This window comes from Struthio camelus, chromosome 2 (assembly GCF_040807025.1).
Source record: "Struthio camelus isolate bStrCam1 chromosome 2, bStrCam1.hap1, whole genome shotgun sequence".
NCBI classification, from domain to species: domain Eukaryota; kingdom Metazoa; phylum Chordata; class Aves; order Struthioniformes; family Struthionidae; genus Struthio; species Struthio camelus.
Genome location: NC_090943.1, coordinates 160,213,946 through 160,241,269, shown reverse-complemented (window position 1 = coordinate 160,241,269; position 27,324 = coordinate 160,213,946). Strand labels below are relative to the sequence as shown.

The window sequence follows — 27,324 nt, the reverse complement described above, 5'->3', positions numbered from 1 at the left end:
GTGTATGTACACTTATATGTGTGAGTATATAATATATAAAAAGAGATGCAGGTACACGGCTATTATTACTACTGGCGTACACAACAACTGCCCCCGCGGAGCCGGGCGCGGCGGCGGGGGGCGCCCATCACCGCGAGGCCGGGGCCGCCGCCGCCGCCGCCGCGCCGCGCCCCGCCCCGCCGCGGGCGCTTCCTCGAGGGCGGGCGCCCGCGGGGCGGCGCCGGTAAACACGGCCACGTGCGGCGGCGGCGGCGGCGGGGGCCGGGCCAGCGCCGCGCTTCCGGCAACACGGCGCGGCGCATAAATAGGGCGGCGCGGCGCGGCGGCCGCAGCCCCGCCGCGGTGCTACCGACTCGCTGCGCGCCGGCCCGCTGCGCTGCCGCCATGCCGTTCCTGGGGCAGGACTGGCGCTCCCCCGGGCAGAGCTGGGTGAAGACGGCCGACGGCTGGACGCGCTTCCTCGACGAGAAGACTGGCGGCTACGTGGGCGATATCAGCAGGTAGCCGGCCCCGTCCGGCGGGGGCGGCGCCAACCGCCGCCAGGGGGCGCCGCGTTGCGGGGCGCCCGCGCTGCCATTACACCGCGGCGCTGGGCGGGCGGGCGGGCGGCCGGAGGCGGGGGGCGCCCTAAGATGGAGGCTGCGGCCCGCCGGGGGCTGGGCGCGGCGGTGAGTGAGCCGGGGAGGGCGGCGGCGGGGGCCGGGGGCGGTCTGCCAGCGCCGCGGCCCCGCTGCTGGTGGCGGTTGTTCGTCCGTCGCCCTTCGGAGTCCACTGCGCGCGTTTGGGCGGCTCCAGCGCCTTTTGCAGAGCGCCCCGTCGAAGAGGCAGAACGGGCAGGGGCTGTTTTTAACCGCGGGGGGGCCTTTTTTGTGAGTGTAACTGATGTGCCGTGTTCCGGTGGGCTCGGGTGCTTTATTGCTCCGGTGTGTCCTTGACTCTGGGCCGTTAAACAGATCTGCTTTTGTTTATGGAAGGCTCCTGCTTAGGAAGGTGTTTAGTGGCCTTGCTCTTGGTTTGATGTATAAGCCATAAAATGGAAAGGCATGGTCTAAGTTTTGTGGAGCAGGAGCCCCCCTCCTGTGCTCCTTCATAACTGGTTAATGCCTTTTCTGTCCTTATTCTCTGAAACTTGCAGCCTGCTATGGGCTGTCTGGGAGGTGAAGTTGACCCCCTTGCAGTAGTTTACCCCTGTGAAGCTGTAGTGTGATGGGAGAGCAAAACCTCTGGGATGCCTTTACTCCTGAAAGGTTGTCTGATCCTCTCTGAGGTCCTCTGCTGGCTGTGTAAGTGTGGTCAGTGTTGCTCCCAAGGTCGCCTGGGGAGGTTGGGGCTCATGTTGCATTACAATCCCAGATCCTTCCCTTTGGTATGTCGCTAAATCATGCGGTTGCAGGTTTAAGGCACCTCATCAGAGGCTGAATGTAATCCTGTGCCTGTTTGGGGGATGGTACCCCCTCAGACCAGGGCTGAGTTTAGGAAGAAGGCTTCTACTGACCTAGCAAACCCCAAAGCTCTGAAATGTCACCTCTTGAGTGAGGCATAGGTCTCAACCTTACTGCAGCTCTGTAACCTGCCGTGTCACATGATGTTGTGCTGTAAATCACCTTTGAGTCATCAGCTGGCATCTGTATGCCAATAAATAAGTTCATTAACCACACCTTGACTTCCCCTGATTATGGGGGTGGGGGAATTAGCAGGACAGCCTGGGCTGGTAAGCGTGTTGAGTCTAATTCTCCTGCTATACCTGTGCAGCTCCCTGGTGCCTGTAAGTGCTGCTGCAGAGCTTGGCTTGCCAATGTGTGGGTGCTGTGGGCTGTGCTGCCCTAGCTGTAGCCAAGAGTGGCTCCTACAAAAATAGAGCTGCAAAGCTCTATGTAATGCAAATCTGAGAAGGGGGTGCTCGGTTTGTGACATGCTGTAATTCAGAAATAGGCTGGGCAGCGGCAACCTTTTATTCCTGCTTGTATTGAAGAAAATGTCAAAACAATTGCTGCCCCACTGCTTCAGGAATGTGCCCTTAAGGAGTGTCACTGAAAATCTCCTGGCCCATTGCCACCTACACTGGGAAACTTTTGTGATATCCCTCTCCTTCTCCAGAAGCAAACACTTCCTCAGGCATCCTAGTTCTGGAGTTGGAGAAATATGGTGCATCTGAAGGCATAAATACTTCCCAGATAATAAACAACATACATTATGTAAAGCTTGATTACCCTGCAAAACAAAAAACCTAAGACAGTTAAGCTCCTTAGTGCTGCGTAGTTATAGGCTGAAAGTCTTTGCTACAGTATGGATGATCTCGGACCAGATTGCTCCTGTCAAAACCAAACCTCTCTTGTGCAGCTATGTCTTGTTTTCAGCTGTGCGCAGTGAGGTTTCGGTAGGCTGGAGCCAGGCTGGGAGATGAAATGGGAATGTACATGACAGAAGGGGCTTGGAGCAAACAGGAACCTGCTACGAATTGTACAAACGAGATCTGACTGTGCAGACAGGTTTAGGTAGTAGCCCTGTATCTCTTGCCCTCCTTTATGCAAGGTTGAAATAAAAATCCAGTTTAGGATGCAAAGCCTCTGTTTTGTAAATAAGTAGAAGAATGTCTGCGTGGTAGCTGTGACTGAGCTCAGAACATTGAGCTTGGCATGGGTTTTTACATCCTATTTAATATTGAAGTGAGGAGATGACGCAGCACTCTTGAACTCAAACTGCCAGGTTCTCAAGCTGCTGGGTTTTGATGCCCAACTGTTCAACCTGTCAAGATGCCTTGAAGCATGTGGAAATCTGGCAGTACATAAACAAGAAATAATCTGCCTCCCATGCTGGAATTCATCCATTGCTGTTATGGAGGTTTCAGATTACAGAGTCATTCAGAAGGAAGTCAGCAGTCAAGGGTGTACTGTTGATGTGTAAGATGTAAAGCAGGTCCATCTTATGCCCTTGTGCTTGGATTCTGCCTTGTCATTGGGCATGTTAAGTAACCTGGACAGCATCATGATTTTGTGTGACTTTGATAAAATATGAACTTGCACCTCTCAAAACACTTCTTCCATATGGCCATATTCTATCTTTCTTGGGTTTTGCTCCCTCTAGCTAAGCCACATTAATGGGGGGAAATGTGCAGCCTGATGTTTAGGTTCTTCTAACCCTGGGAACTGCCCAGTTAACTACTGGTAGACATGTCGGTTTCTTAGAGCTGTGGCTGCTGTGAATATTGCCCACCTGCCTTACTGCTTTCCTTTTGAGCTGCTGCAGTGCAGCCTGTTGAAGAGGTGTGTCCTTCCAGGATGAGAGCTGTGGTGTCCAGGGGAGTGGGGAGGAGATGCCAGGGCTTGTGGTGAAGAGCCTCAACCAGGTCCTGAGGTTGGGAGAAGGTTTTCTCTACCTCTAGCCCGACTTCTGGGGCTGTGTGGAGGTGCCACTTTGTCTGGAGCCTGCTGGAGCAGGCTGTCTCCCAAAAGAAACCAGGTCGCTCATGGGCTGAAACTCAGCTTTGATGCTGTCATGGTGAGGACCTGCGACTTCACTTCTCTCTGTGCTGGTGGTGTGGTCCTGCTGACAGACTGCAAATGTCCTGTCTCCTTTTGGCTATGGGCCTGGGCTGCTTTTGGGTGAGATGATCCTATTAAGTAGCGGGGGGGGGGGGGGGAGGAGTAAGGAGCTTTGTCCTGCAGGTTTCGTTCCTCTGCAGGAGTCTGTGCTGAACAGCTTTTGGGGGAGGTGTGAGAATATGGTGCTCATGTTGTTTTTTTGAGGCTAAACAGTGTAAATGCTAGCCCTGTAGAGAGGAAGCAGCCTGGCTGCGTAAGGGTCTCTGTAGAGGAGACTGCTTACCCGTGTGGTTCTCGCACAGGAAGCTTGCAGAGCACCTTGAGAAGCAGCACACGGCAGTGCCTGCTTGAGCTCCGGGAGTATTACAAGATCAGTGCTGCCATAGCAGCTGTTAGAGGTACAAAGAGACACTTGGGACCATTCTTCCAATTTAGATATGCCGATAGCTGTCTCCTCTTCCTTTGCCAGCTGCTAGAGCAGAGAGGAGGCTCTTTCATTCTCCTGGATGCGTTGCTGGTCTTCTCCCTAGCACCTGCAAGGCATCCCTGCTGTTCTTGGCAGCATGCATCCACAACGGGCTCCAGTGCAGGGCCACCACTAAAGCTTGAGAGCTCCTGGAAGGTGTTACCTTCCCCTCTGCCACCTTCAGGCATCTGGGCAACAGCAGTGAGGCTGCCCGGGGCTTCTTGGTTTCACATTGCTGCTTGGATCTGCTGATTTGGAGGTTTGCAGAATGTGGAAGTCTGATGTGCGACCCCTTTATGGATGTCTTTCATTCACTTCAATAGAAAAACGGGGAGCGTTATAGCTCCCTTCACTAATAGAGTTAAAGCAGAGCTTGAGCAAATACAGCAGGCAGACGATCTTGGACAAGAAATCCTGGCTGTTAGTGCATACGGTTGCTAGCATGTGGAGTTGGGAAAGCCACCAGCCAGATGCGATCCTCAGCTGAGCTTTTCCTGTAAGCTTAAAAGCTAGGGATGTAGAGTATTTTTACTAATGACTATTCTGAATATGTTCATGTCCTCAGCAATGCATATATATGTCCTTGCATGGAAGTCTGGCTGGCTCAGAGGGATCTACCACCTGCAGTAGGAAGAAATGATGTTACCATAAACATACAGTCAGGTTAAAGGGAGGATGAGAATGCTGTTAAACAGTGTCCCGGAGCTCAGTTATCTGCATTTTCTGTTCTTATCAATTATGTATATGTCGACTAGCCTAGAAATGGGATGCTGGAAGTTCATATAGCAACACCATTACTGAATGCTAAAACTGCATCCAGACTTTTTTAGAGCAGCTTGCAAGGAGGCAGCTTCAGAGTGGACACTGAAAACTTGTGTGTTTTCTCTCCTTACAGGAAACAGTGAGTGGGCTGCAGAAATAAACAGAATCTTTGCTTTGTATCTCTTGCAGCTTTTGTAAAAAGGAAGATCACAACAAAGAGAATCTCTTTAACAGCCTGAACTATGATGTTGCTGCCAAGAAGAGGAAAAAAGACCTGCTGAATAACAAAGCCAAGATCCAATGTAAGATGTCTGTTAGGGTGTTTTTTTTAAAAAGTTGTTGCAGGAGGAGGATGGAAAACACTTCAGACCTATGGGTTTTGCACAGCATAGGAGATGCCTTCCAGAGTATCTTGAAGGGCTTTGTGCCCATGTTTGACCTAAGTACAGAACTTGGATACAGTTTAATGTGAAGATTTATGCCCCTGTTAGTAATCCCTGCTTTGAGGAGTTGTGCTTGTTGTGTTCGAACTTGTCATTTGTATTTGTCAGAAGGAGGGTAATTTTTTCCTATAGTACATTCAGATGAACCAGTTCCAGTTTTTCCCCTGAATATTTCCTTGTGCTCAGCAGACTAAATTTATTCTTCCTTCCATGTGCATGTTGAGTACAAATCAACGTTACTGGAGGCTACAAGCCTGAACGTGAGCTTTGATCCCGTCTCTGCGCAAAGTGCATGAAAAATGAAATAAGGTTTGAGCTCGCCCAAAACAATGGAGGGTTTGAAGTTTTTCTGTATACACAGCAAGCAGCTGAGGTCTCAGCGTTTTGTGGGAGCCCACAGGGACAGCAAGGTCTGCGTTGATCTGATTGCAGGATGGGTACCCAAGTTAATAGACATGAAGGCTACAAATGTAAACATACGCAGAGGAAACGAGTTAAGATTCCCACACTAGTATTAGCTCATTGTACATCCCCCCAGGATTTGAGAAACTGATGCCAAAATCTGGCCCCTCTGTGCATTTGGTTCACTCTGTGAACAAACAACTGTTACCATGACAGTTCCTGGCTGGATTCTAACTTGACCTACTTGTTTAAAAGGGTCTCATGCAGAAGCTATATGCCTGTATGACTGGATTCAGCCCCTGCGCTGCTGTTACCATGCGGAAGTACATCACTGCATCTTTAGGTGGAAAAAGACTACAGGAGCACGATATCTCCTTTAAGGAAAAGAGTTGCAGGATGGGAGAGTTCTTTTTTCATGCTGGCTGTTGAATTGCCGGTGCAGAGTTAAGCAAGGGTCTTAGCCCATATGTGAGTGGGGTGGAAAAAATTAAGCAGAATAAAATTGCTGCTACAGAAAGGACAAACTGAGCAGCGTGTGGTGGGTGCAGGGAAGTTATTCTGTGGAGTGGATGGGGCTGAATCTTCCTCCTGAGGGAAGGGAGGGGAGGTTAGAAATATGGAAGACTTTGGTCCTAGGTAGATTTTTCTTTTTTGGAAAGTTAGCTGCAAGCACAAGCTTGCTCCTCTGAGCCTGACCTCACTGCTAAAAGCTCTCCCACGTGCCTGGTGTCTCATGACATTTTTGCTCAACTTCAGATTTGACATTCAATCCCAAGCCTGTTACCAAGGTAATGAATAGTTAATAAAAATCAATAACAACAAAACCTGGCTGTCAGCCACACTTACCCCCTAGGACCAAAGAGGAGGTGCTATGGTATATCTGCAACTGACAGATAAAACATTCAGTCTTGAGCTGTGTCACTGAAACAAAAGCCTTCTAAGGCTCAGGGCCGCTGTCTCAGCTGAAGCAGTATGGAAACAAAGCAGCTCCGCAAGTTGCTAGTTTGGATTTCAGGTGCAATGGTATAAACCCATAATACTTTTAGTGGTGCTAAAAGGGCAGTAATGTGAGAGCAGAACAGACACCCAGCCTTCTGTAAAATAAGGGATTAACTGAGTAAAATGTCTGTCTAACAGATTTCCACCAAGAGAAGTGGATCTATGTTCACAAGGGGAGCACAAAAGAGGTGAGTGCCAGTGTAGGTCATCTTTGTTTCCTTTTTGTTCTGTTTTTCCAAGCAGTGGAAGATGCTAGGCTCTTATAAATCAGCAGAGGCTCTTGAGATAAGTGGAAGATCTGGCTTGTGGTTGGAATCACAGTAATGATTTTAAGCCCTAATCAGGGAGCCAGAACTTGCTGTGCAAGGCTCTGTACATGTGTTTAAAATATGACTTGTTTGCTTCCCTCTGTTTAAAAAAAAAAAGCCACTGCAGACCAAGCCATAATACTGTTCTTGGCTTTCACCCAGTACAGTCCTAACACAGAAAATCATTGGAATTCACCACAATGGCTAAGCTGCGCTCGTGGAGAGAAGCAGTCGTAAGAAGCTGCTCTTTGTGAACTTGCGCTATATATTGAGCCCTAGGAATGTGTTGCTCATTCTGCCTCGTAAATTCTGGAGGGATGGAGTTGAGCTATCTAAGGGTCATAAACAGAGCTTGGATCACTTTTGGGAAACAACCACAACCTCCATTGGACTGTGCTCAGTGGTGACGTCAATAGGCGCAGTTGCACTGGAGATGGGCTTGCCTCCTCCACCTCGAGCTAGTTCCATGATTTGTACCCATTAGCTTGCTAAATTGAGTTGCCCTGGGTCACGTCTCCCTGGTGCTGTCTGGATTTATGTATGCCAAAACATGACCCAGTCTTTTTCTTCTCAGCGCCATGGTTACTGTACTTTGGGAGAAGCTTTCAACAGACTTGACTTCTCAAGTGCTATCCTAGACTCCAGACGATTCAACTACGTTGTGAGGGTGAGTGTACGCAAGAATTTATTTTGCTGTGACGGTGGTGGAGACTTGAAACTGAGCACAAGTTGGTGATGGAAGCACTAGTAAAAATTTTAAGCGAGGTCCATGCTGGCAGGTAGAGGGTGTTGAACTTTGTGAATAAAGTAATTGATGAATTTTGTGGGCACACCCCAAATACCTGCTCTTGGATCTGTTAAAATGGAGAGGCAGGGAAGTGGTGGTGATGTAGAAGATGACTTGTCTTTATCCTAGCATTCCTGGTCATGAAGCTCATGTTTGAAAAAGCAAAGCAGAAGTTACTGTTTCTTATTTCTGGTTTTCCGGTTGAGCTTCTAAATGCAACTTCTGCAGTCCCAAAAGGATAATGGGAACCTCTGCGCAGACTGTAGTGCAGAGGGGCCCTCTCTTTGCATGGGAAGCCAGCATGGCTTTGAGTGCCATGAGACTTGCTACCTGTGAAGTGATACAGAAGAAACTTGAGCCAAGTGTGCTGGGAGTGAAAAGTTAGTCTGAACCTTCTGGAGTCCCCTGATCTGAACTTCTGTCAAAGATTGAGGTTGCTTTTAATGTTGTCTGACTGGCCGTGGTTTCAGTGGGCGAAGTCTTCCGTTAGCCCTGACAGTTCTGTAGGAAAGAGTTGGGGAACCGTGACAAACTCAGTGCTTACGTGCTATGCCTTTGCATAGCAGCTTAGGGCTTTACATTCAGCTAAGGATGATCAAAGGGTGGTAGTGTTCACAGGTATTTGTTATCACAAGGTCTGAGGCTGCTAGTATGTTTATGTACATGTGATCTGCAAATTGATCTCAAATTTCAGAATGCTTATCAAGGCTTGGAATTCAATAAGCTTAAAAATCTGCTATTAACTTGAGGCTGTTTATAAACAGCTCCTTTGCACATTTCATCAGCAGTTAATCACTGGTGAGGCACCAGCTGTTTAGGTTTTAGGTTCTGGAGCAAGTGACACTGGTATTGCTTTCCCAGTGCTGAGTTAAATGTCATGAAGAGTCTGCAAAGAAAGAAATGATCTGAGCAGGTTCACCTTGGTTTGCTCCCCTCACCTGTTTGGTCAAGCCTAGGTCAGGCAGATGGATCCCATGAAAGCCTCTAGCATGCTGGGTAGGGCACAGGCCTCCTGGGTGATTTACTGCCTGCTGCGTAGCAAGGACACTGATGGCTTGGACGTAGTGCTGCAGGGGTGGTGGGAGGCAGCGGGGATGCTGTAGGAAGCACAGAATACGAATCCACAAACTCGGGCTTCCCTAGCTCTGCTGGTCCTGGAACAATTTGTATCCCGCTTGCAAAGAGAAGATGGTCATCAGGACTGAGATGCTTAGTGTTTTTTGATACTGGATATATATGCAGCCTTTGTGGGGGGGGAGGGGGGATTATTTTGGAAAATCATAGCTATAAAAGGCTATTCCTTGCCTTGTATTTGATTGACTTAAAATAGAACTTGTATTTGGCTCTCCAGAGTTTTCCTGGGAATTTTTCCTGGTCAAAAGGTGGAAGATCTGCCAAGGGCCTCTGCACATTCTAGCCTCAGGTCAGACTCTGCCATGTGATCGGCCTGGTACTCCGTCTGACACGATGGCGTCTTGTGCAGGACTGCAAGGATCCTGCAAGCATTCCTGTTGAATTTTTTTGATGAGCAGACTCAGTTTGCAATGGAGTTGGTGCAGTCTATTGAAGAGGGGCCTCTCAGAGGTTGACTATCATCTGCTTTTTTCCCCTTTGAGGATCAGTATAAAAGGGTGGGAGAAGGGAGTTTAGAGGAAATGGAAATCAAGGTTTGAGCGTAAAAATAGCTTCTCCATAACTTGAAACAATTACTGAGATTTCGGCTTGGCCTTTCTTTGTCAGTGAGTTTGATCCATGGGGTTTAAGGACTTCTGAAGGAAGAGGGGAAACAGATAATTCTCAGTTTCAGGCTTATTGCTCCCTGTTACGCATCAAAAGTAGCAGTATACTGTATGAAAGTTAGCCTGTAGCCTTGTTCCTGCAAATTACCTCTCTGAGCTTTTAAGACTCTCTCTCTCTCCTTCCAGGAGTTTTAAGGATATAGCACAGCTGAGAAGTATAAAGCTTTCTAATTGAGGCTGACTTGTGTGGTTTGGCAGATAAAAAAAGATATTAAACCTGGTACTGTGGATCAAATATAAAACTGACTACTTAAATGAAAAGGTTGTATCAGCCAAGTCTCTGGTGGATAGTAGCTCATAAAATACTTTATGTGCCAGATTTGCTCACGGAAAGCTCTGCCTGGATGTCAATCTTGTTTATGGTCCTTTGCAAATCACAGGCCTCCTAGAGCACACAGATGAGCAGTCTGTCACATGGAAAATGCCTTGAATATTAGCAGGCAAAATTTTTTTCCTCCTTCCTTGTTCTACCCTCCTAGTTCCACCCATTGCTCAGAGTGTCTGAGCAATGTCATAGTATTTAGTCAGCAAACAAATCTCCAAGGAGGAGAGTTTAGAGTAGGGGGCAGAGAAAGAGTAGGCGGGTGACCATAGAGAAAGAAGAGATAGAAGCAGCTATGAGCTTATGATTCTTCAGGTTACACCCAATCTTTCTTTATTAGAAAAGCAAGTTACCAGTATATTACCTCTGATAACAAAGTGGACTTTCAGGCTGAACAACTTGTCCATGCAGTGCCTTTCTTGTGGCGTTACTGTGACTATCTCTGAACATAAGCCTGGTAGTGATTTCAGCACTGTTTTTCCTGTGGTGCAGAAGTCTAAGATATTCTCAAACCAAATTCTTAGTTCCTGACAGTGTGCTTTCCTGTTATAAAAGGGACACGTCATCTTTGAGGTGGAGGTGTAAGCTGCAAGAATTTCAAGTGTTTTACAAGCAAATACGTATTTCATCAGCTATAGTCAGTGAGTTCATGCCACTGAAGTGGGAAAATTTTCTTCCAACATCGATCTTGACAGTCTGCTGATACAGCAGTGGAAGTGTGAAGCAGAGGTATTAGTGCTTCAGCCTGGTCCTTGTGGATTGCCTTAGCTGTAGCGTCTGCCTACATGTTACAGGAAAGTTTTCAGTTTTTGGAGCAGATTGACCCGGTGGATCCAAACTGTTCTCAGGCTTGAAGCAGTCCTACTTCTTCTGGTCCTAAAGATTAAAAGACGAAGTGTTCTGTGAGCATAAGTACAATGAGCAGACATGTAAATGCTTGCAGCCCAAAAGTTGTTGGTTTTCCTTAGAAATCTCTGCTCAAATGACAGGTGAGGTCTTGCAGGCTGCTTCTTTCAGAAGGATTTGTCACATGATGGCTATGTAATAACTCAAAGGGAAGGTCCTGTTTCTGCTCGTAAAAGCTTAAGTCAAATTAAGCTGTATGGGCACAGCTCTTCTGGAATAACATGATCTGGACAGTGGACAGCCTGCTGAAATAGGGTCTTAAATTTATTTTTTAAGGTTCTATTGCGCTTAGCTCCAAGAGTCCCGGAGCTATGCTGTGCTGAAAGAATATCAGGTCAGTGTTGTCTCATGAAGATCTGTCCGTGCCTGCACCATGAATCATTAACTTATTTCTACCTCCTGGCTGAAAAACTAGTCTGTCACAAAATGCCACAAAATAACATGATAAGCTGTGAGTTCAGGAGGGTTTGGGACACTTTCATTGCAGTAGGTTTGTCCTGGCAGTTCAGATGTTAAGAGCCAGTCCCCCAGTGGGGAGGAGTTGGTGGATCCCTGCAGGAGGCAGCCTAGGTTACACAGATGTAGGTATTCAAATGTGGATTCACTGTCAGTAGTTTGGGGCTTATGCTCTTTATTGTTATAAAGCATTGCCCTCTGAGGCATGGTTAGCCCTCCTGCTCACTGCAACCCACAGGCCTGCAGAAAAGCTTTTGTGGCTCCTTGTGCTGTAAGCTCCTAGCTATGGGTTGTTTGGGATATGGATTAACTGCGCACCACTGTACTGGGACAGCTGCAGAAAGCACCATCTGCCTATAGCATATCTAAGTGGTGCTGGACACAGCAGTCACCAGGGCAGAGCAGCATGTTTTGTGGTCCTGAAACACAGGTCCTCAGTCCCTGATGCATGTTGCTCCTTCCTTTCTCTTTAATTTCTTGTGCTCTTATGGGGGGGGGGGGGTAGGAGGACCTGTTGCACTCCCAAAGCTAAGCAGCTCCTTGCTCTATCTGCTCTAAACTGATTGCTAGTTCCCCTTCTTCCAGCTGCATAGATATCCAGGAGTATCTCTCTGCTCTGAAGTCCCACAGCACCGAGACATCAGGGAATTGAGCTGGTTTTGCCCTGCTGGGTAAGCTGACTGCCTTTTGCCAGCTTTGCAGAAGCTCTGGAGTAACGCACACCATCTCATCCTGTCTCTTCTCCTTGGCTGTTGCAGTCCCCTCAACAAATGACATGGGGGCAAGGAAGCAAGAAGGATTGTTCTGGGGAAGTTACTGGGTCACTTTTTTCCCTGCTTCTGAGGAGTTCAAAGAATAGATAGGGAACTCATGCCCTATTTTTCAGGCAGATTCCCAGCTCCAATTAAAATCAGCTGGAATGCAATTACTTACCCTTTTGGAAAGGCAGACCTTTTAAAATTACTGTTAACCTTTCCCTTTGCACTCTCTTACCATGTGTCCCTCAGTCAAGCGCAGGCTGTACATAATGCACCTGCACCGTAATGCAGTGTTGCAGCTCTAGCCTTTTTACCCTACTTGGCATTAATCTGAATGCATCAGTCTGCGTTTAGTCTGTGTTCTGCAAATGACAACACTGACTTTTTATAATGCTGTAGACCCAAATTTAGCAGTCTATTAAACGTGAGACCATACTTTGCTGGGTTTATCGCCACTAAAAGACCTTCAGTGCAGTGGAGTGCTTGGGGCCAGATGGGTCTGAGCCTGACTGAGCCATATCACTTACTGCTTTTACATGTCTTGTATATGAGCACACAAGAATAAAAAGATGTGTTTTGGTTTGGAGGGTTGGCCATCCATTTCAGCCAGCCGCCCCTGGGGAGTGGAATAGTCCCAGAAGTATTCACAACATAGTTTTCATATGGAATTTCATCCTGTGTTATTGCTGCAGGGGAAGGGAGGTAACACATGACATCTGAGCTGGTTCACCGAACATAAATCGAACCTTGATAAACACAGACAAGACAAATTTGAATCTGTTCTCTTGGCTAACTTAATTTCATACCCATTTAACATTCTTCAAGGAACTGAGATGATTATCCTTTTTCCTCTTAAAGAATGTCCCTAGCATCTGGTTTTTGTGATATTGCATTACATGATGCATATCCTTTGGGAGCATTTTAGTGTTTTCAGTGATGGGCACAGCATTGCTACCACTGCCTAGAGGAAGCAGTCTCCATGCCTGTTCTAGGATAACAGTGCGATCTAGAGGCAGCAGTTTAAGCACAGAAGAGCTTATCTGGTGCTTCTATAGCTACTGTACAGATGGAGTCTGGCAAGTTGATCCTTATAATCAAAGGTATCATGGCTGTATACAAGCAGAGTATTACAGAGACTATTTTGGGCCACTGGCTATTTTCTACTTCCACCTTCAGTATTTTGTGAAATTAGAAAAAGACTTAAACATCTTGTGAACTGTCTTGTGCTTAGGGCTGTCTAGTCCTTGTAGTCTCAGTTTAGCTGAGAGGCATCAGTAGGTTGTCTTGCTATGTGCAGCAAATACTACCTGACTCTTCTGCATATCTTATTTCTCCCAAATAGTGAGTCAAGAAAACAGGCAGCCTGCCCTTCGCAGAAGTGTTAATGTAGGCCTTCATCTTATTTTCTTTCAGTCACATGAGGTGCAAGATATTAATAGAACAAACTCAAAGCCATCTGTTGATGGCGTTGGTCTGGAAAGTAAACGGAAGAAGAGATGGGTCACTCTAGGCAAGTTTATTGCTCCTAACTGACAGTCACATGCTAGTGACTGAGCAGAATGGGCAAATGGTTGCAATAATACCTCTTCTCTGAGCTCCCTGCTTTATGGCAAGCTGCCGGCAACTTTATGGATACATTCCTGTCATTCTTATAACAGGGCAAACAGGTCAGCTCATGACTTATCAACTCTTGTCAAAAACCATCTTAGTTGCTTGACACAAGTACTTGCACCTTCTCTGTGCTCAGCAGTGCCAGCAAAGGGATACCATAACTACAGGTGATAAAGGATTAATAAGCTAGTCATGTGGTAATGTGTTGATTGATTTGTAGCATAAAAGGTTTTTCTTTTCCCTTCTAAATTAAAACAGAAGGGTGTGTACATCCAAAACAAATGGAATAACATGTGGACTGTCTGTGTATTTATATAATGCTGGGGGAAGGGAGGAAGTGAGAAAGGCTTGAAAGATCACGGACCACATGTTCTGCAGAACATGATCCAGAGGAAAGCTTGCATGGTGGTTCTTGTGGCAGCCCAAAGCCAGGGGAAAGGGTATCTTCCCCTTGGGAAATGCTTCCTTTAGTAACTGCAACCCAAATTCAGCATGCAGCTAGTGCATAACTCAGATCACAGTGACAGGAAGCAAGTCGTAATTGAAAGTAAAAGTGAGATTTCCATTAGGGAAGATTAACATATAAACAAGGACAAATGGTGAAAGGTGAATGGGGTGAATGGTTTGGTATTGTTACAGCTGTAACAGCTGGACAGAGGAGGAAATATTGGAATATTTTTTAATGGGAGGGCTTGGTTTTTAAAATATAGTTCTCAACCTTTCGGTCTTGGTGACAGTGCCCTGACAAAACCCATGCAACCCAAGAGTTTGACGTAAATCATGGAATCTGATTCTCATTTGTGCCCCATCAATAATATCCCTATCCAAACAGGAATTTGCTTGTGTTCCCTTATGACACTACTTGTTTATGTACCAGTGAAGGACAGTGACGTCTACCATTCATTGTTCCCTCAGTGTGAATAGGCACTGTCAGCTGAGCGCTGCTCTGTGGTTTCTCTACATCTTTGAACCATGAAAAAAGTTTCTGCCTAAAAATCCTCATTAGAATGCCTCTTATTCCTCCCCCCCACACACACACACTTTTCAATGTGGATTTAATTATTTTGCCTCTGTTCTCTCTCCTTTTGCACTGGCTTGCTCTCTGGCTGGGTCTACCTTTTATTTTCAAGCAGCAAACAAGTATCTGAACTGTTTTGCTGTGTCACATGACTAGGAGTCAAGATTAGAAACTTATCTCTCCACTCTAAGCCTTGCAACTTCTATTTTTATCTGCAGCTGTTGGAGCTGATAGCAAAGTCTCAGCTGACGTCACTGAGTGGCATTGCCCAGAAGAACTACATGAACATTTTGGAAAAAGTGGTGCAGAAAGGTAAGGAATGGAAATCCAAGGGTGGAAGAGGTTCACTTAATCTGATGTTCTTATTTACGAACCACATCCTCAAGAACAGGCAGTGCAAGATAAGGGTGAAGAGGAGGCACTAACATTTATTTCTGTAGTTTAATTCCACTTTATTTTTCCGGAGTGAAGGACTAAGAAGGAAAGAGTGAGAAGACACGTTTGTATTTTCATAGGTGTCCAGGAGACAATTCCTTGTTTTATTTCCCTTACTACGCATTCTGCATCCTACTGACAATCCAGTCTAGCTGCAGCAGACATTGCAGTTTCTGCTTCCATGCCTAGCAGATAGTCTCTGCTGCTCCCTTGTCTCCAGCTTGCTTATATCAAGTACTGCAACTCCTCTAGGGGAAAGGAAAGCTTGAAGGTTGCCTTCACCTCCTTTGGGGGTCTCAGGGGGCTGACTTGCAGTCAAGATGTGTTGCTTCCCTCCTGATGCTTTAGCTCTGGGTGAACCCTAGCTGTAGGTTTTGAGAGCACCTCTGTGTGTGCATGCGTACAAAGGAGGAGATCCTGAGCTGTCTCTTCATCAGCTGTCATCGGTAGGGTAAATGGAGGAAGAAGTGTGCATAGATAACCTCTCAAACATTGGAGGGCAAAGCTGGCCAATCTCCAGAGGCTAGAAATGGGAAGTACTGTGGAAAGGGCAAGTATCTCCTCTGTTTATCCTGGGAGAGGATCTGTTTATCTGCTATCTAACCTGTTGTGCCTAAAAGCCCAGGTTTACTGTCTCTTGGCCTGAGATAATAGCAGGTAACTTGATTTCCCCCAGAAATGGGTTCAGAACAAGCGCTTGGGCAGGTCCCACTTTTAACCCTTTCTCTTCCTCCAAAGTTCTTGAAGATCAGCAGAACATCAGACTAATAAGGGAATTGCTGCAGACTCTCTACACATCCCTCTGCACCTTGGTTCAACGGGTTGGCAAGTCTGTGCTGGTTGGAAACATCAACATGTGGGTGCACAGGATGGAGACTATTCTCCACTGGCAGCAGCAGCTGAACAACATTCAAATCACCAGGGTAAGCATGAATCTGAAGGCAAAAAAGAGCAAGCTCCTTCATGAAACCTTGTGTAGCAACTCTCATTTGGGTGGCTTCATTCCATTGTGTACTTCCAGTGTAAACACAGTGCTAGGGAAGGAACCGGTGTTGCCAGAATACGTGGTTCCCTTGTTGGTACTGCCTGTGTCCTTTGGTTCAAAATCAGCAGTAGCTCTTAACAGTTTTCTTAAAGGTGTTAACAGTCAGATGCTTTACCAGCTCAGCCTATGCAATCCAGGATCAGACAACTACTGGTTACAGACTGTGGCTCAACTCCTACATGGCCATGGAGTGTTATATGAACAGAGCTGGGCAGGAAACAATCTCCTTCCTGCAGAGTCTTCAGAGATCAGGCCTTAGTACAAAAAGTTGATTTGGAATCTCAAACTGAGAAGTTCCCCTCAAAATCTGTTAGTTTTTCTTTTGTTTGTTCAATCTGTAAATTAAGTGCAAACTGCTGATAGCTGCCTAATTTAATGCTTTCTGACTGAAAACACCAATGATTCTTCCAATAGTCTGGAGCTGGCTGCTTCATCCAGACAAGCCCTGCTTTCACAACGTCTGTTTTCCCAACAAAGTCTGTGGGGATGGGCAAGAGACGTTAGTTCATAAATGCCTAACCTGGCCTTTGTGTGAATCAAATCAGAACTTGGTCCACTTCACCTTGAACAGATGCTTACACTACAAAAAGTTGTTGGTAATCTCAGAATCTGAGCTGAACTGACATGTATCGCCAAGGGGGGGGGGGGGGGGGGGAGTCTTGAACGTGATCTTCTCTCAATGCTGGCCTGCGTGTCAGTGTGCCCCTCGTAGAGTCAAAAGCAGTGAATGGGCTGGGAAGTCTTGGTTACCTTACACATGGCTGAAAGGAATATAAAAAGCACTTTTTCTCCCCTCACTGGTGGGTCAACCACAGAGGCATTTACCAAGGATTAAACAAAAGACCTGCTTTTACCATTTCTAAATGGTTGCGTTGTCTGGGGAGCACCAGAAAAGATGATTCAGCCCTTCAATTAGGGTTTAATGCAAGTGGCAGAACACTGAAGAAAATGAACTCTGAGGTCCTGGGCATCTGGGAGACCTGTAAATGCAGCACTGCCTTATCCTGCAGTGCTCTCTGCCCCACCTGTCCTGTGGGGCAGGCCTGTCCAATGCTGTTCCCTGCCCATGTCCAGCTCCAGGGACAGGCTGCAGCTTCTGTTGCTGCGGGGGAGGCAGAAGGACAAAAGCCTGTGTTGTCCTCTCCTCCCAGACTGCAGGGTGGCTCCTGGGGCACACCAGGCCTGTGAGCAGAAGAGCTGCCATGCACCTGGACGCTTCCATGGTGTGCCGAGTCCACCTGGGCATCTGCTTCCCCAAGCTCACTGCGGGATCAGGAACTACCTGCTGCTGCTCAACTCTGCTGTACAGTGTGTTCCTCCTCCTCTCTTTTAGGGTCCTAGAGCCCGGAATGACTCTTCCCGGAGCTACCTATCCAGACAAAACTGCACTGAAATCTCCACTTGTGAACTGAGCTGCCTATAATGTATATTTACTTATGCATAGGTTAATAGATGCATTGAAAATATAGATGCCTTGTTTTAGGGCTCTAGATGTAGAGCTTGCAAAAAAGAACCTTTTGCACTACTGAAGATGAATTCAGGTCAAGCTAGAGAAAGCTGAGCTAAGAGGAAGGAAGAAGAAGCTCAGTTCTGTGCAGCCAGTTGCTTACAGGGAGTGAACTGAGTGCTTCTGGTGTTTCTGAAGCTGGGAAAAATGCCTTACAACAGCCAAGACCTAACCTTTAACAAAAAACTTGCAAAATACTGAATAGTTACTTTAAAAACATCTGTCCAGAAAGTGACAGCATAATGGTCTGCTCTGATCTAATCTGTTCTTTCTCCAAAAAAAGTAATGTTTGAAAAGTCATGGAAAGGACTATAAAGGAAAAGTAGCAGATAAGTCTCTGGCTCTGATTTGGAAAACGTGTAAGGATTTACTTGAGTTAACTGGCTTCTTCAATAATAAGCCATAAGTATATGCTTAATTGTTTGAACCAAGAGCCTCTGAGCTTAGCTGCGTGTTCTGCCGACTAGTAAACCTTTTCTTTAAGCTTTCTGCCCTGGAGGACGTGTAGGAGAATAGAAAGGACAACACAGGGAAAGGGATATGAATTAGAGGTGATCCAAGGCTTCAGTGCGTTCCTCCTACCCCTAAATATGACCTCAGTTTGCAGGGACTCTGAGCCAGCTGTATAGGAAATAGGAGACTCTGACCAGCCTCAGGTCTAATAAAAAAAATTGTTCTTTCTGCCTCCCTCTTCAGTTTAGTTGAAATACACAGTGTGTGTGTGTATGCTTGCAGCTTTGCTTTTAGCAAGCATTGGAGGAGCTGTCTTTGTTTTAAGAGCAAACAATTTCCTATAGAAATAGGAGTGAGGTAGAACTGGAAACTGCTGAGTTGTGTACTGGATGAGGCTGCTTGGGACTGGGAGATAAGGATAGGAGCACCATTGTTTGTGCTGAAACAATTAGGGAGCTAGTTCACAATGCCACCATTAAAATTGTCATATGTAGGCTGTGGAACAAACACTTTCTGGAGGTGACTGAGACAGTGTGCTGCTTCTGGACTGGTGGTTTCAGGCCTCTATCTGTTGCTGTGGAGCTGCCAATCATAAGGCCTAAAATGATACCTTTAATAAGAGTTCTGCAGGTGTAGGTCATGCTGCACAGTCTAGCCAGATTGGGAGAGCTGCAAGGAAAGAGAGGTCCTCTTCTAGACTAGCTGTGACCCTTACAGCAGTGGGAAAGTAGGAGCCGTTTGCATATGGACGTTCAGTAAGCCCTTGAAGTTTCACGTCCCATCAAATGGATAGCAGTGAGGCCATATGATTTAAGAACTGCCTCATGCAGTTTTGCCCTGTTGATGGCACTCTGCATGCTTTGTGTCTGAAATGGTTAATAGTTCTGCCAGTTGCAAAGTGGGTGATGTGACTCTGCAACTTAAAATAGCATCTCTGCACAGGATAAATGATAAACTTGGCATGTCTGTTTACATTGCTGCTTTGGGGCCTGATCCTAAAGGCTGCTGTTTGCCTTAAGGCTGGGGCTTCTCTTTGGAACAGCTGGAACCCAGATTCTGCTTCTTGTTGATTCTTTGTTCTGTGCCTTGGATTTTCCCTGAGCGCAGGCCTCACCAATCTGTCGTGGTTTATTTGTCCTGGAGATATTCCTTGTTGTGGACCCACAAAACTGTGCTGGAGCATGAATAGACCAGGCAAAGGTGAACTGGGGCTGATGGCCAGCTTTCAGCTCTTCAGGCTAGCATGTGCTGTGACATGGTTAAACAACCTGTAAAACTGTTTGCAGCTATGGGGATTGATGGGGGGGGGGGAAGGCAGGTCCTTGCTGTTTGCAGAAGAAAGGTTAGTACTGCTGGGGTGACCTGGGAAACAGTGCAGAGAAAATCCTGCTGCTGCTACTTATCAGCCATTTTTGTGGTTACAGTGGGATCCTATGATGACAGAAGCTAAAAACACATGTTAAAAGAGCATGAGATTCCCAGCAACATATGTAGGAGAGCTGAAGTTGAGAAGTAACACTTACCTCTCTTGTGTCAGAGACCTTGACGGTTACTGTCTGATAGTACAATGTAGTTGCTGTCCAACCACAGTGAAAGCCAGCAGAGATGCTTTGGGGGGGCCCTTGAGTATGGATGTGGGAAGGATGAAAAGGGAGACACTGGCTGTGGCTTCTTAAGTACTGCTGTAACACAAATAAACATTGCCCTCTGAAGATAACTCAAAGGCTGTCCCAGAGGAGAAGGTCACTTAGTAAAATCTCCCTCTCTGCTCATGAGAGGGAACTACTCCTCGCTTGGTGAGTAAGGAGCAGTAGTGCTTAAAAAGTGGTAACTCTACTACAAGCTAAAATTGCTCGAGTTTTCAGCTTCCTCCCTTAGCTCAGTTTTCTCTCTTTCAGCCTGCCTTTAAAGGAACTACTTTCACAGACCTGCCGTTGTGTTTGCAATTAAACATCATGCAGCGACTGAGTGATGGGAGAGACCTGGTTAGCCTTGGTCAAGTGGCTCCTGACCTGCAAGTGCTCAGCGAAGACCGGCTGCTGTGGAAAAAACTCTGCCAGTACCACTTCACAGACAGACAGGTATAGGAAGAGATGCAAGCTCCCATCAGTTTTCTGTTGTTACCCACTGGCAAATGAACGCCTCCCACTATGGGCAAACCATTCTTATTTGGCTGCCTGTTGGATCTGAGGGCTGTGCTGCAAGCTGATAATGCAAGCTGGCATGAGAACGGTCATAAAGATGATTTATTGAGGGGGGGTTTTGAATTGCCACAGCAGTGATTCCTGAAACAGGAGTCTGAGGTATGTCAGCCCTGATCCAGGTGATAACTGCAAGCCATGGTTGCTTGCCCCACGTGTGCAGGGAGAACGTGCAGACTAGCTCCAGCAGTAACTGCAGTGTCCCAGGGACTGGCATTGTCATGGGTGGTCTCGGGATGTGGTCCGTGAGGAGTGAGTCCTACTCTCTTGCCCTTTAGAACAAGAAATCCCTCTGAGTTGTTCCATGAGTAACGGGATGGTATGTGGAAACTAGCCCTGCTGCTACCCACATTGTACCTGGGTAAAGCTGCTTGGCCTCTTGCAGGCTGGTGATCATCTGGTGTCTTTAAATTTAAAAAAAAAAAATCTTGATTTATGGGTGAGTATCTGGGGTGTTTATACCAGACTCTGTACTTCAGGGATCATATGCCAAGTAATCTGCTGACTCACTCTCTATCTGTTCAATCTGGATCTGAATTTGGAAGTGACTCTGGGGAAAGTCATTTCTGTTAACAAGTACATTCAAATCCTATTGCTGCGACCAATGAACCCATAAGAAAAAAAGATATCTCGCAAGCTGGAAGCGTGACAAATCACTGAGGCTTAAAGAGTCAGTGAAGGAGCAGAACACGTCCACTTCTGAAACTGTTAAATATGGTTATACTTGCTATCCTGCCAGCCAGGAACAGCAGCTAGAGTAGTATGAAGTAGCTCCCAAGGTTTGAGGCTATCATACATTAATATCCAAGAAATAAGGATAGACCCTGATAATGGTATTGTGTGAAGGTGGTGTTGTGAGCAAGCTCGCTATAGTGGAACATTCAGAGCAGAACTTCTCTTGTTGTTGTTCAGGGACTGTTATGGGACCAGTAAAGATAACACTTTTACAACAGAGAAGAACAAAGCTTGGAGAAAGCAAACTGTGGGGTTTTTTGTGTAGCCAGCTACAGTTTTGATTTTTATCTTTAAGATTCGCAAACGGCTAATCTTATCTGACAAGGGACAGCTGGATTGGAAAAAGATGTACTTCAAACTCATCAGGTGTTACCCACGGAAGGAGCAGTATGGTGACACGCTGCAGCTATGCAGGCACTGCCACATCCTCTCCTGGAAGGTAGGTGTTGGTGGACCGAGTTTGTTCAGGGGAAGGCATCTCAGGGCTATGGAGCCATCCAGTGCTTCCCCTGATAGCAGCTGGATTCAGATGTGGCAATTTCTTTGCCTGTGTAACTTAGTGTTTTCCTATATCTTAACTGTTAAGACTTTCTCTTTTGCTTCAGAGATCCCATCTTCTCATCATTGAAAAGAGTAATTGCCATCAAGGCTGGAGGGAAAGGAGAGGTCGATGGGCATACTGTAGGGCTGCCCATAGTAAATAGTATCTTAGCACTGCCAGCATGCTACTGCTGCCACCTGTTACTTGGAGATGGAGGTCTTCAGCAGGATTAGCTGGGACTACAGCTGATGGCTTCAAAGAAGCCCAGGATAAAAATTTCCTGGCTGTTGTGTTGATATCCGTAGCATGTCTCTGAATGCAAACTTCTATAGCTGCTAGTAGACTCTGGCCTCTGATCCTTCAGAAGAGGGTACAGGAGCGAATGGGATCTTGGCTGGTTTTATTTCCCTTGACTTGACAGTAGCCCCTAAAATCTGAAGCCCAGTTTTGAGCCTTCTTTTTTTAGCAAGGGTGGAAATATTACTTTGGGCTCTGCTCAGTCTATTTGCAAGCAGGATGTCTGGCAGAAGGGCAGCACTAAGTTGGCTGATGCTGTGGTACTCATTCTGCAATCTCTCTAAATGAAGTCTTCTCCTTTCCCAGGGTACCGATCACCCTTGCACAGCCAACAACCCGGAGACGTGCTCCACTTCTCTTTCACCGCAAGACTTTATCAACTTGTTCAGATTCTGAACTCGGTTCATCACAGCTTTCGCGATTCTTACAGGACACTTTATGCCACTGAGCTTGGACACTCCATTTTGTAAATAGTGTAAATATTCATGTCTGTTTGAAGCTCCTGAGTCAAGGAACAAGAGGATCTTGGAGACGAAAGGTGACATTGCTCACTGATGCGCAGCACTTAAGGAATACAGACTTCCGTAGGACTGGTGTATGAATGCAGCATGTTGTACAGAGTCCCTTTTCTCTGATCAGAGTACAAGATACAGGGCAGAAACTTCATTTTTGTTTTTAGAAGTTAAAAATGAATTTGTCCCACAGCCATTTGAGAGCTTTCTTGGTTTGTTTCTAATAATCGAGAGAAAGCAATATGAGGCTAGGACTGTTGAACTGTTTCTCCATCTGGTTTTATTTAGCATATGTATTTATAATTATGACATTTTAAAAGTATTTATGAAAAGTATCCCTGTGACAAGTTTAATAATTTTATGCTTTTTAAAAAGACACATTCTGAAATACTTAGCGTAGAACTCTAGCCTACTTACAAAAGAGAATCATACCATACCATTTTCTACCTCTAATAGATGGAGTACCTTTCAAACAAAAATCCAGTGTACAATGTGAACTTTTGTATTTTGTACAATGATTTAAAGGGAAATGTTTATGATAGTAAGCATCTTTTCTTGCATTAATGCTTACCTCTCTACATTAATTTTCTTGCTCCACTCAGTGCTTGAATGCCTAGATGATAGGCACCGTTATGAATACCTAAGACTTTACTCCATCCTCTTAATTGGTTGGTTTTATGAAAGACTAAGCAAAAGGAAAAAGAAAAGCCACAAGGATGAAAATTATCTAAGAGGGAGGAAGCTCTACTGCAGAGAAATAAGAGACTGGATTTAATCTCACAGTGTAAATTCATATCCACTCCACTAAGTTACTTGCACTGGTTGAAATCCCAAGTGAGATGAGAATCTGGTTCTTCAAGCCCATCTTTTCCTTATTTTTCCAATGTACGCTGCTCTCTATTCCCACTGCTATCAAATGAATTGAATCATCTTAGAGCTGGTAAAATGTAGGGAGAACTGGGCCATTAAATCTAGTGAAATGATGCAGTTCTTAATCGCTGAAAGATTGGCAGCATCTTGTTTAATCTCCGACTGCTGGAATTCAGGGTGATGTGAGAGACAGTACAAAGAAACCAGTTGGTGCTTTTCTAAAAAGTGCAGTCAGGACTGAGATAAGCAAGGGACTTCCAACATGGCACTTGACGTCTTCAGTTATTTGTGTGCTAAGGAAATGGAGAAGACCCATGTAGCCCATTCTGACCTTCTTTATGGGCTCGTCTAACACTAGCCTAGAGTTAAATTTTCAGTCCTGTGGAGTAAGTGGCCAGGCTTGTGCTTGCTTCATCATGGTGAAGGTTTGGTTTTCAGTCCCCTCTGTTGCATATAATTCTGTACTTTTCACCAAGCCGGAGCTAGAAGAATCCAGCGAATACATAAGAATTTGAAAACCTGCATTGGAAAGCTTTTTGCCATTAGCCAGTAGATTTCCTGTATAGCACTTTCTCTGTGTGCAATGTAAGCAGGGTACCTCAGGAGCGTAAATATTAGCGAGTTGTATGTTAACTGTGCACAAAGAATTGTGAGGAAGAGGAGTACTCAGGACAATTCAGGAAGAACTACTTGAGTTAATTATTGTTAAATATTCTGTTCTTTTTTTTACATTTTTATAACTGACTTTCAACACTTCTGCAGCTGTTTATATATATAAAAATGGACAGTATTTGCATTTTTGCAAACTGAATCACTTTGTGTACTCTTGGAAGAGATGCAAAAAGGGAAAAAATCCTCCTAGATGGAGCAGTGAGGAAGGGAGGTAGAAACCTTGGGAAGGGGGAAGCCAGGAGAACACTGACAAGAACTGCCATTCTGCTGTATTCCAAAAAGCAAAGTGTTTTTTTCTAGAAAACTCTCTAGGAGCCAGTGCTACTCTTAAACATGTCAGAGGCTGGCACTGTCCAGGGAAGAGGAAAAAACATGCTGGATAGGGAACTTTATCTTTGTGTTGATGCCCTCTCCATCAGCTTGATTGCTGGGTGGGAAGCATAAGCCTGCTGATTATGTTCATGTCAACTGAAAGTGATTTAAAAGCTGTTACCTTGGAAAAAATGAACTTGAGCTTGCTGGGTGTATTCCGTCACGAGCGAAGGAGGCCAGTTTGTTTGCATTCCCACATTGATGTCAGTGGGTTAATGAGGCTGAAATTTGACTTGGTGAAAGTGGATGTTAAGGACAGGAACTTGTAAGTGAAGTATTGCCACTGTATTTGGAGATTCTCATTATTTCCTCTTTTAGCAGTGAGAGGACTTGTGTGACCCTCTGCATCTCCTGCCTCCAGCCCTGACCTTGGGCTGGTTTGTTTTGTATGCTCGCTTCCTCCATCCGTAGCGAGTCAGCCTGTTGCGACTGGAGATGCAGTGGTGTATCAGAATGAAATGCTGGGTCGTCTTACTAATCTGCTTTGGTCTGAGGTTTTACTTATCAAATAACTTACCCACTGTGAGACTGTGACATTGGGTGAACTTAAGCTCAGGTTTAAATTTGGCCTAGTGCATTCCCTGCACTGCAAGACAGGTGATTCCAGCACTTGGCTGTGATTTGAGAACTTCTCAGCTCCAACCTTGCCTCTATCAGCCCTTCTCTGGTCTTGAGCAAATAGTTCATCTTGTACCCTCTGCCCAGAAAGCATGGATAATACTGACAACCTACCTATCTATGTGCACCAGAGGCTCCTATTTATGAAGTTTATTTCAGTTAGAATGGTTTTTTCTGATCCCTTAATCTCTACGTAGATCTTAAAGGGTCAAAGTACCGAGGACTGATTTGTTTGTACACACAAACGCTTTTGCATTACTCGTGCAGGGCCCTGCGGCATTGCTGTCAGTATCCAAAGCAGCAGAAGACCAAGTAACTATTGAATTAAAGAACAAAACCAACTGAAGTCTACTAGGAAAAGAAATGGGATATGCTTCATTCAATTATTGCCTCAGTCATTGTGTTTCTGCTGCAGCAACTGTCAAATACGACCTTGTGTTACAATGGTTGGTACAGAGCAATGTTGTGGTGGATTAGTACTATTTTTTGTATTTAAAACAAAATGCTGTTTCTATCCAAAGACCTTCGTCTATCCACTTGAACAAAACCCTCAGTACTTCAGCAGCACAAAGGCATCTGCTTGGCTTAGGTTGGCGGGGTAACAAACTACTGTGATAACTTGGGCTTCTAGGCAGAATGGTGTAAGGCTGCCCTTGCACAAAAAAACTCCTTTTTTTTTTTTTAAGGAGAACTAGTGAATCTATTGTGAATGGAAAACAGGCTTTTACTTCTGTTTTGGAAATAGAACGTTCTTTTGCAATGGCAGTTCTCTCTGAGCTAGCGGATGCGTCTCCGTTAGGAGTACATCAGTTTTCCCGCTATGAAAGGAAGGCTTCACTGTTTTGGGGTTTTTTCCTGCCCGCATAAATCCAAAGAAATGTGACCGTCTTCAGTGGAACTGCTGTGCGTCAACCAGCGCAGCGGTGCAGAGCGTGGTGCTGTAAAGAGGAAAAACAGATCCATGCCAGGGAGGAGGCTAAAGGAGAGAGAGAGAGAGACCTTAGCATTTCAGCTTTTTAGAAGAGGCAAGTATTTGGAGTTAACTTTAATGTGATAGCCACTTCAAGAGGCACAATTTCAGCTGTACATACTTTAAGCTGTTTATACTAACTATGGGATGGCAAAGTTTGATCAAATGTGTGCACCTCCTCTTATATTGTTTGGGTTTCTTCAATTGCTGGAGTTTCTAGAGCCTTTTATTTTGTAAAGTGTTTAGGAAAACTTGTGTTGCTCTGCAGGCATGCTTTGTATGTAAACATTTAATTGCACCCTGCCACTTTCTGTATATGGGAGTCTCTTTATTTTTGTTTGCCCCCCGGGTTTTGAACTGCAGTAGTGACAGCTTGTGTTCCCATTCGTGTTTGACTTCAGTTACTCTTGCAAAGCTATCTCCTACAATATATGCAGGTAGTTAACCAGCTTTTCCTGCCTGGAAAATTCCTTAGCTGTTAGTAGCTACATTTGAAATAGAGCAGGAACACTTCAAATTCTGTTAAATAGCTAATAAATCAGACATGCTGTTTCATGCTTATCTGCTGTTCAGTACAGCAAGCCAACGTTGTCCTCTGGGGTGTTCTTACAAACCCGTGGCACAGCTTCCCCACGAAGCAGCACCTTGCCAAAAGAAATAGCTTTAAATGAAAATGCCACTCTTTCTAGCTGGCCTGTTTGGGGGGGGGGGGGGGGGGGAGAGTCTGGAGGGGGGAGCTCCCTGTGGAGCTGATGGCTGATCAGTTTTAAAGACTCTGTTACCAGGTTTGAGACTGCGGTGTTGTGCTTGTCCTGTTTCACTCGGCTCATTGCTTATAATGCCGCTTGTTAAGCGCTCTGAAGATGCGACTGGGTCATCCACACCGCTGTCCATACGTGGCTGTCAGGGCGCACGAGAATCTTTCTGATTTGTATCCCACATCATCTTCCTCCAGTGCCTTCATTAGTAGTGAATAGGCTTTGCAGGATCTGGCCCCAGGGAGAATAAATGTATCTTATCCTTGACATATGCAGTCTCTACTGTATTAATCCCTTGTGCACCAGAGAAATTCCCCCTTGGTTGACCAAGTGCTGCTTTTTCCCTGCTGGGAAGGCAGCTGAGGGTGGAACTTGCATTTCTGCAGCTATTATATGCTTTACAGAAAGCTAACAGGTCAACTATTCAGAGAACGCTTTAATTTGAATAGCAAATATGCTAATTTTTAGGATCTACAATAATTAGAAATACCTACTTATATATGGAAGAGAGCTTGTGTTTTGTTTTTTCCTTAAAGTTATAACTAGAGATAGTATGAAGTGAAAGGCATCCCTTGTATAGTAAGACTTCTATTTAATATTATTGTGTGGTTAAAATCCTTCCATATGAATTTGCACACTTTTTTCTCTTCCCTTGCATGTTCAACTCTTTTTACAGCTGTTCTGTGCAGACAGTAATGTATTTTTGTAAGACATTTTTGACACTGAATTGAAATAAATGTTCAAACAATGTGAACCACA

The 27,324-nt window shown here is 45.5% G+C and overlaps 1 protein-coding gene across 2 annotated transcripts; it reads left to right on the top strand.

Moving 5' to 3' along the window:
- The first annotated feature begins 208 nt into the window (after positions 1 to 208).
- FBXO32 (F-box protein 32) lies at positions 209 to 27,324 on the top strand. 2 transcript variants are annotated; one of them, XM_068933221.1, is made up of 9 exons: positions 209 to 500; positions 4,960 to 5,072; positions 6,753 to 6,802; positions 7,497 to 7,589; positions 14,798 to 14,891; positions 15,753 to 15,937; positions 19,918 to 20,100; positions 21,251 to 21,394; positions 22,100 to 27,324. In XM_068933221.1, exons 1-9 carry the CDS (start codon positions 385 to 387, stop codon positions 22,187 to 22,189), a joined length of 1,068 nt encoding a protein of 355 aa, XP_068789322.1. In that variant the 5' UTR covers positions 209 to 384; the 3' UTR covers positions 22,190 to 27,324. The 2 variants fall into 2 exon arrangements, with proteins under 2 accessions (XP_068789322.1, XP_068789323.1); XM_068933222.1 differs by lacking the exon at positions 209 to 500 and adding an exon at positions 570 to 668.

Excerpts from the sequence above, each read along its gene's own strand:
- FBXO32 (XM_068933221.1), top strand. The coding sequence starts at position 385 with ATGCCGTTCCTGGGGCAGGACTGGCGCTCCCCCGGGCAGAGCTGGGTG. Across the intron at positions 5,073-6,752 it reads TAACAAAGCCAAGATCCAAT|ATTTCCACCAAGAGAAGTGG; the intron begins GTAAGATGTCTG and ends TCTGTCTAACAG. Across the intron at positions 7,590-14,797 it reads GATTCAACTACGTTGTGAGG|CTGTTGGAGCTGATAGCAAA; the intron begins GTGAGTGTACGC and ends TTTTATCTGCAG.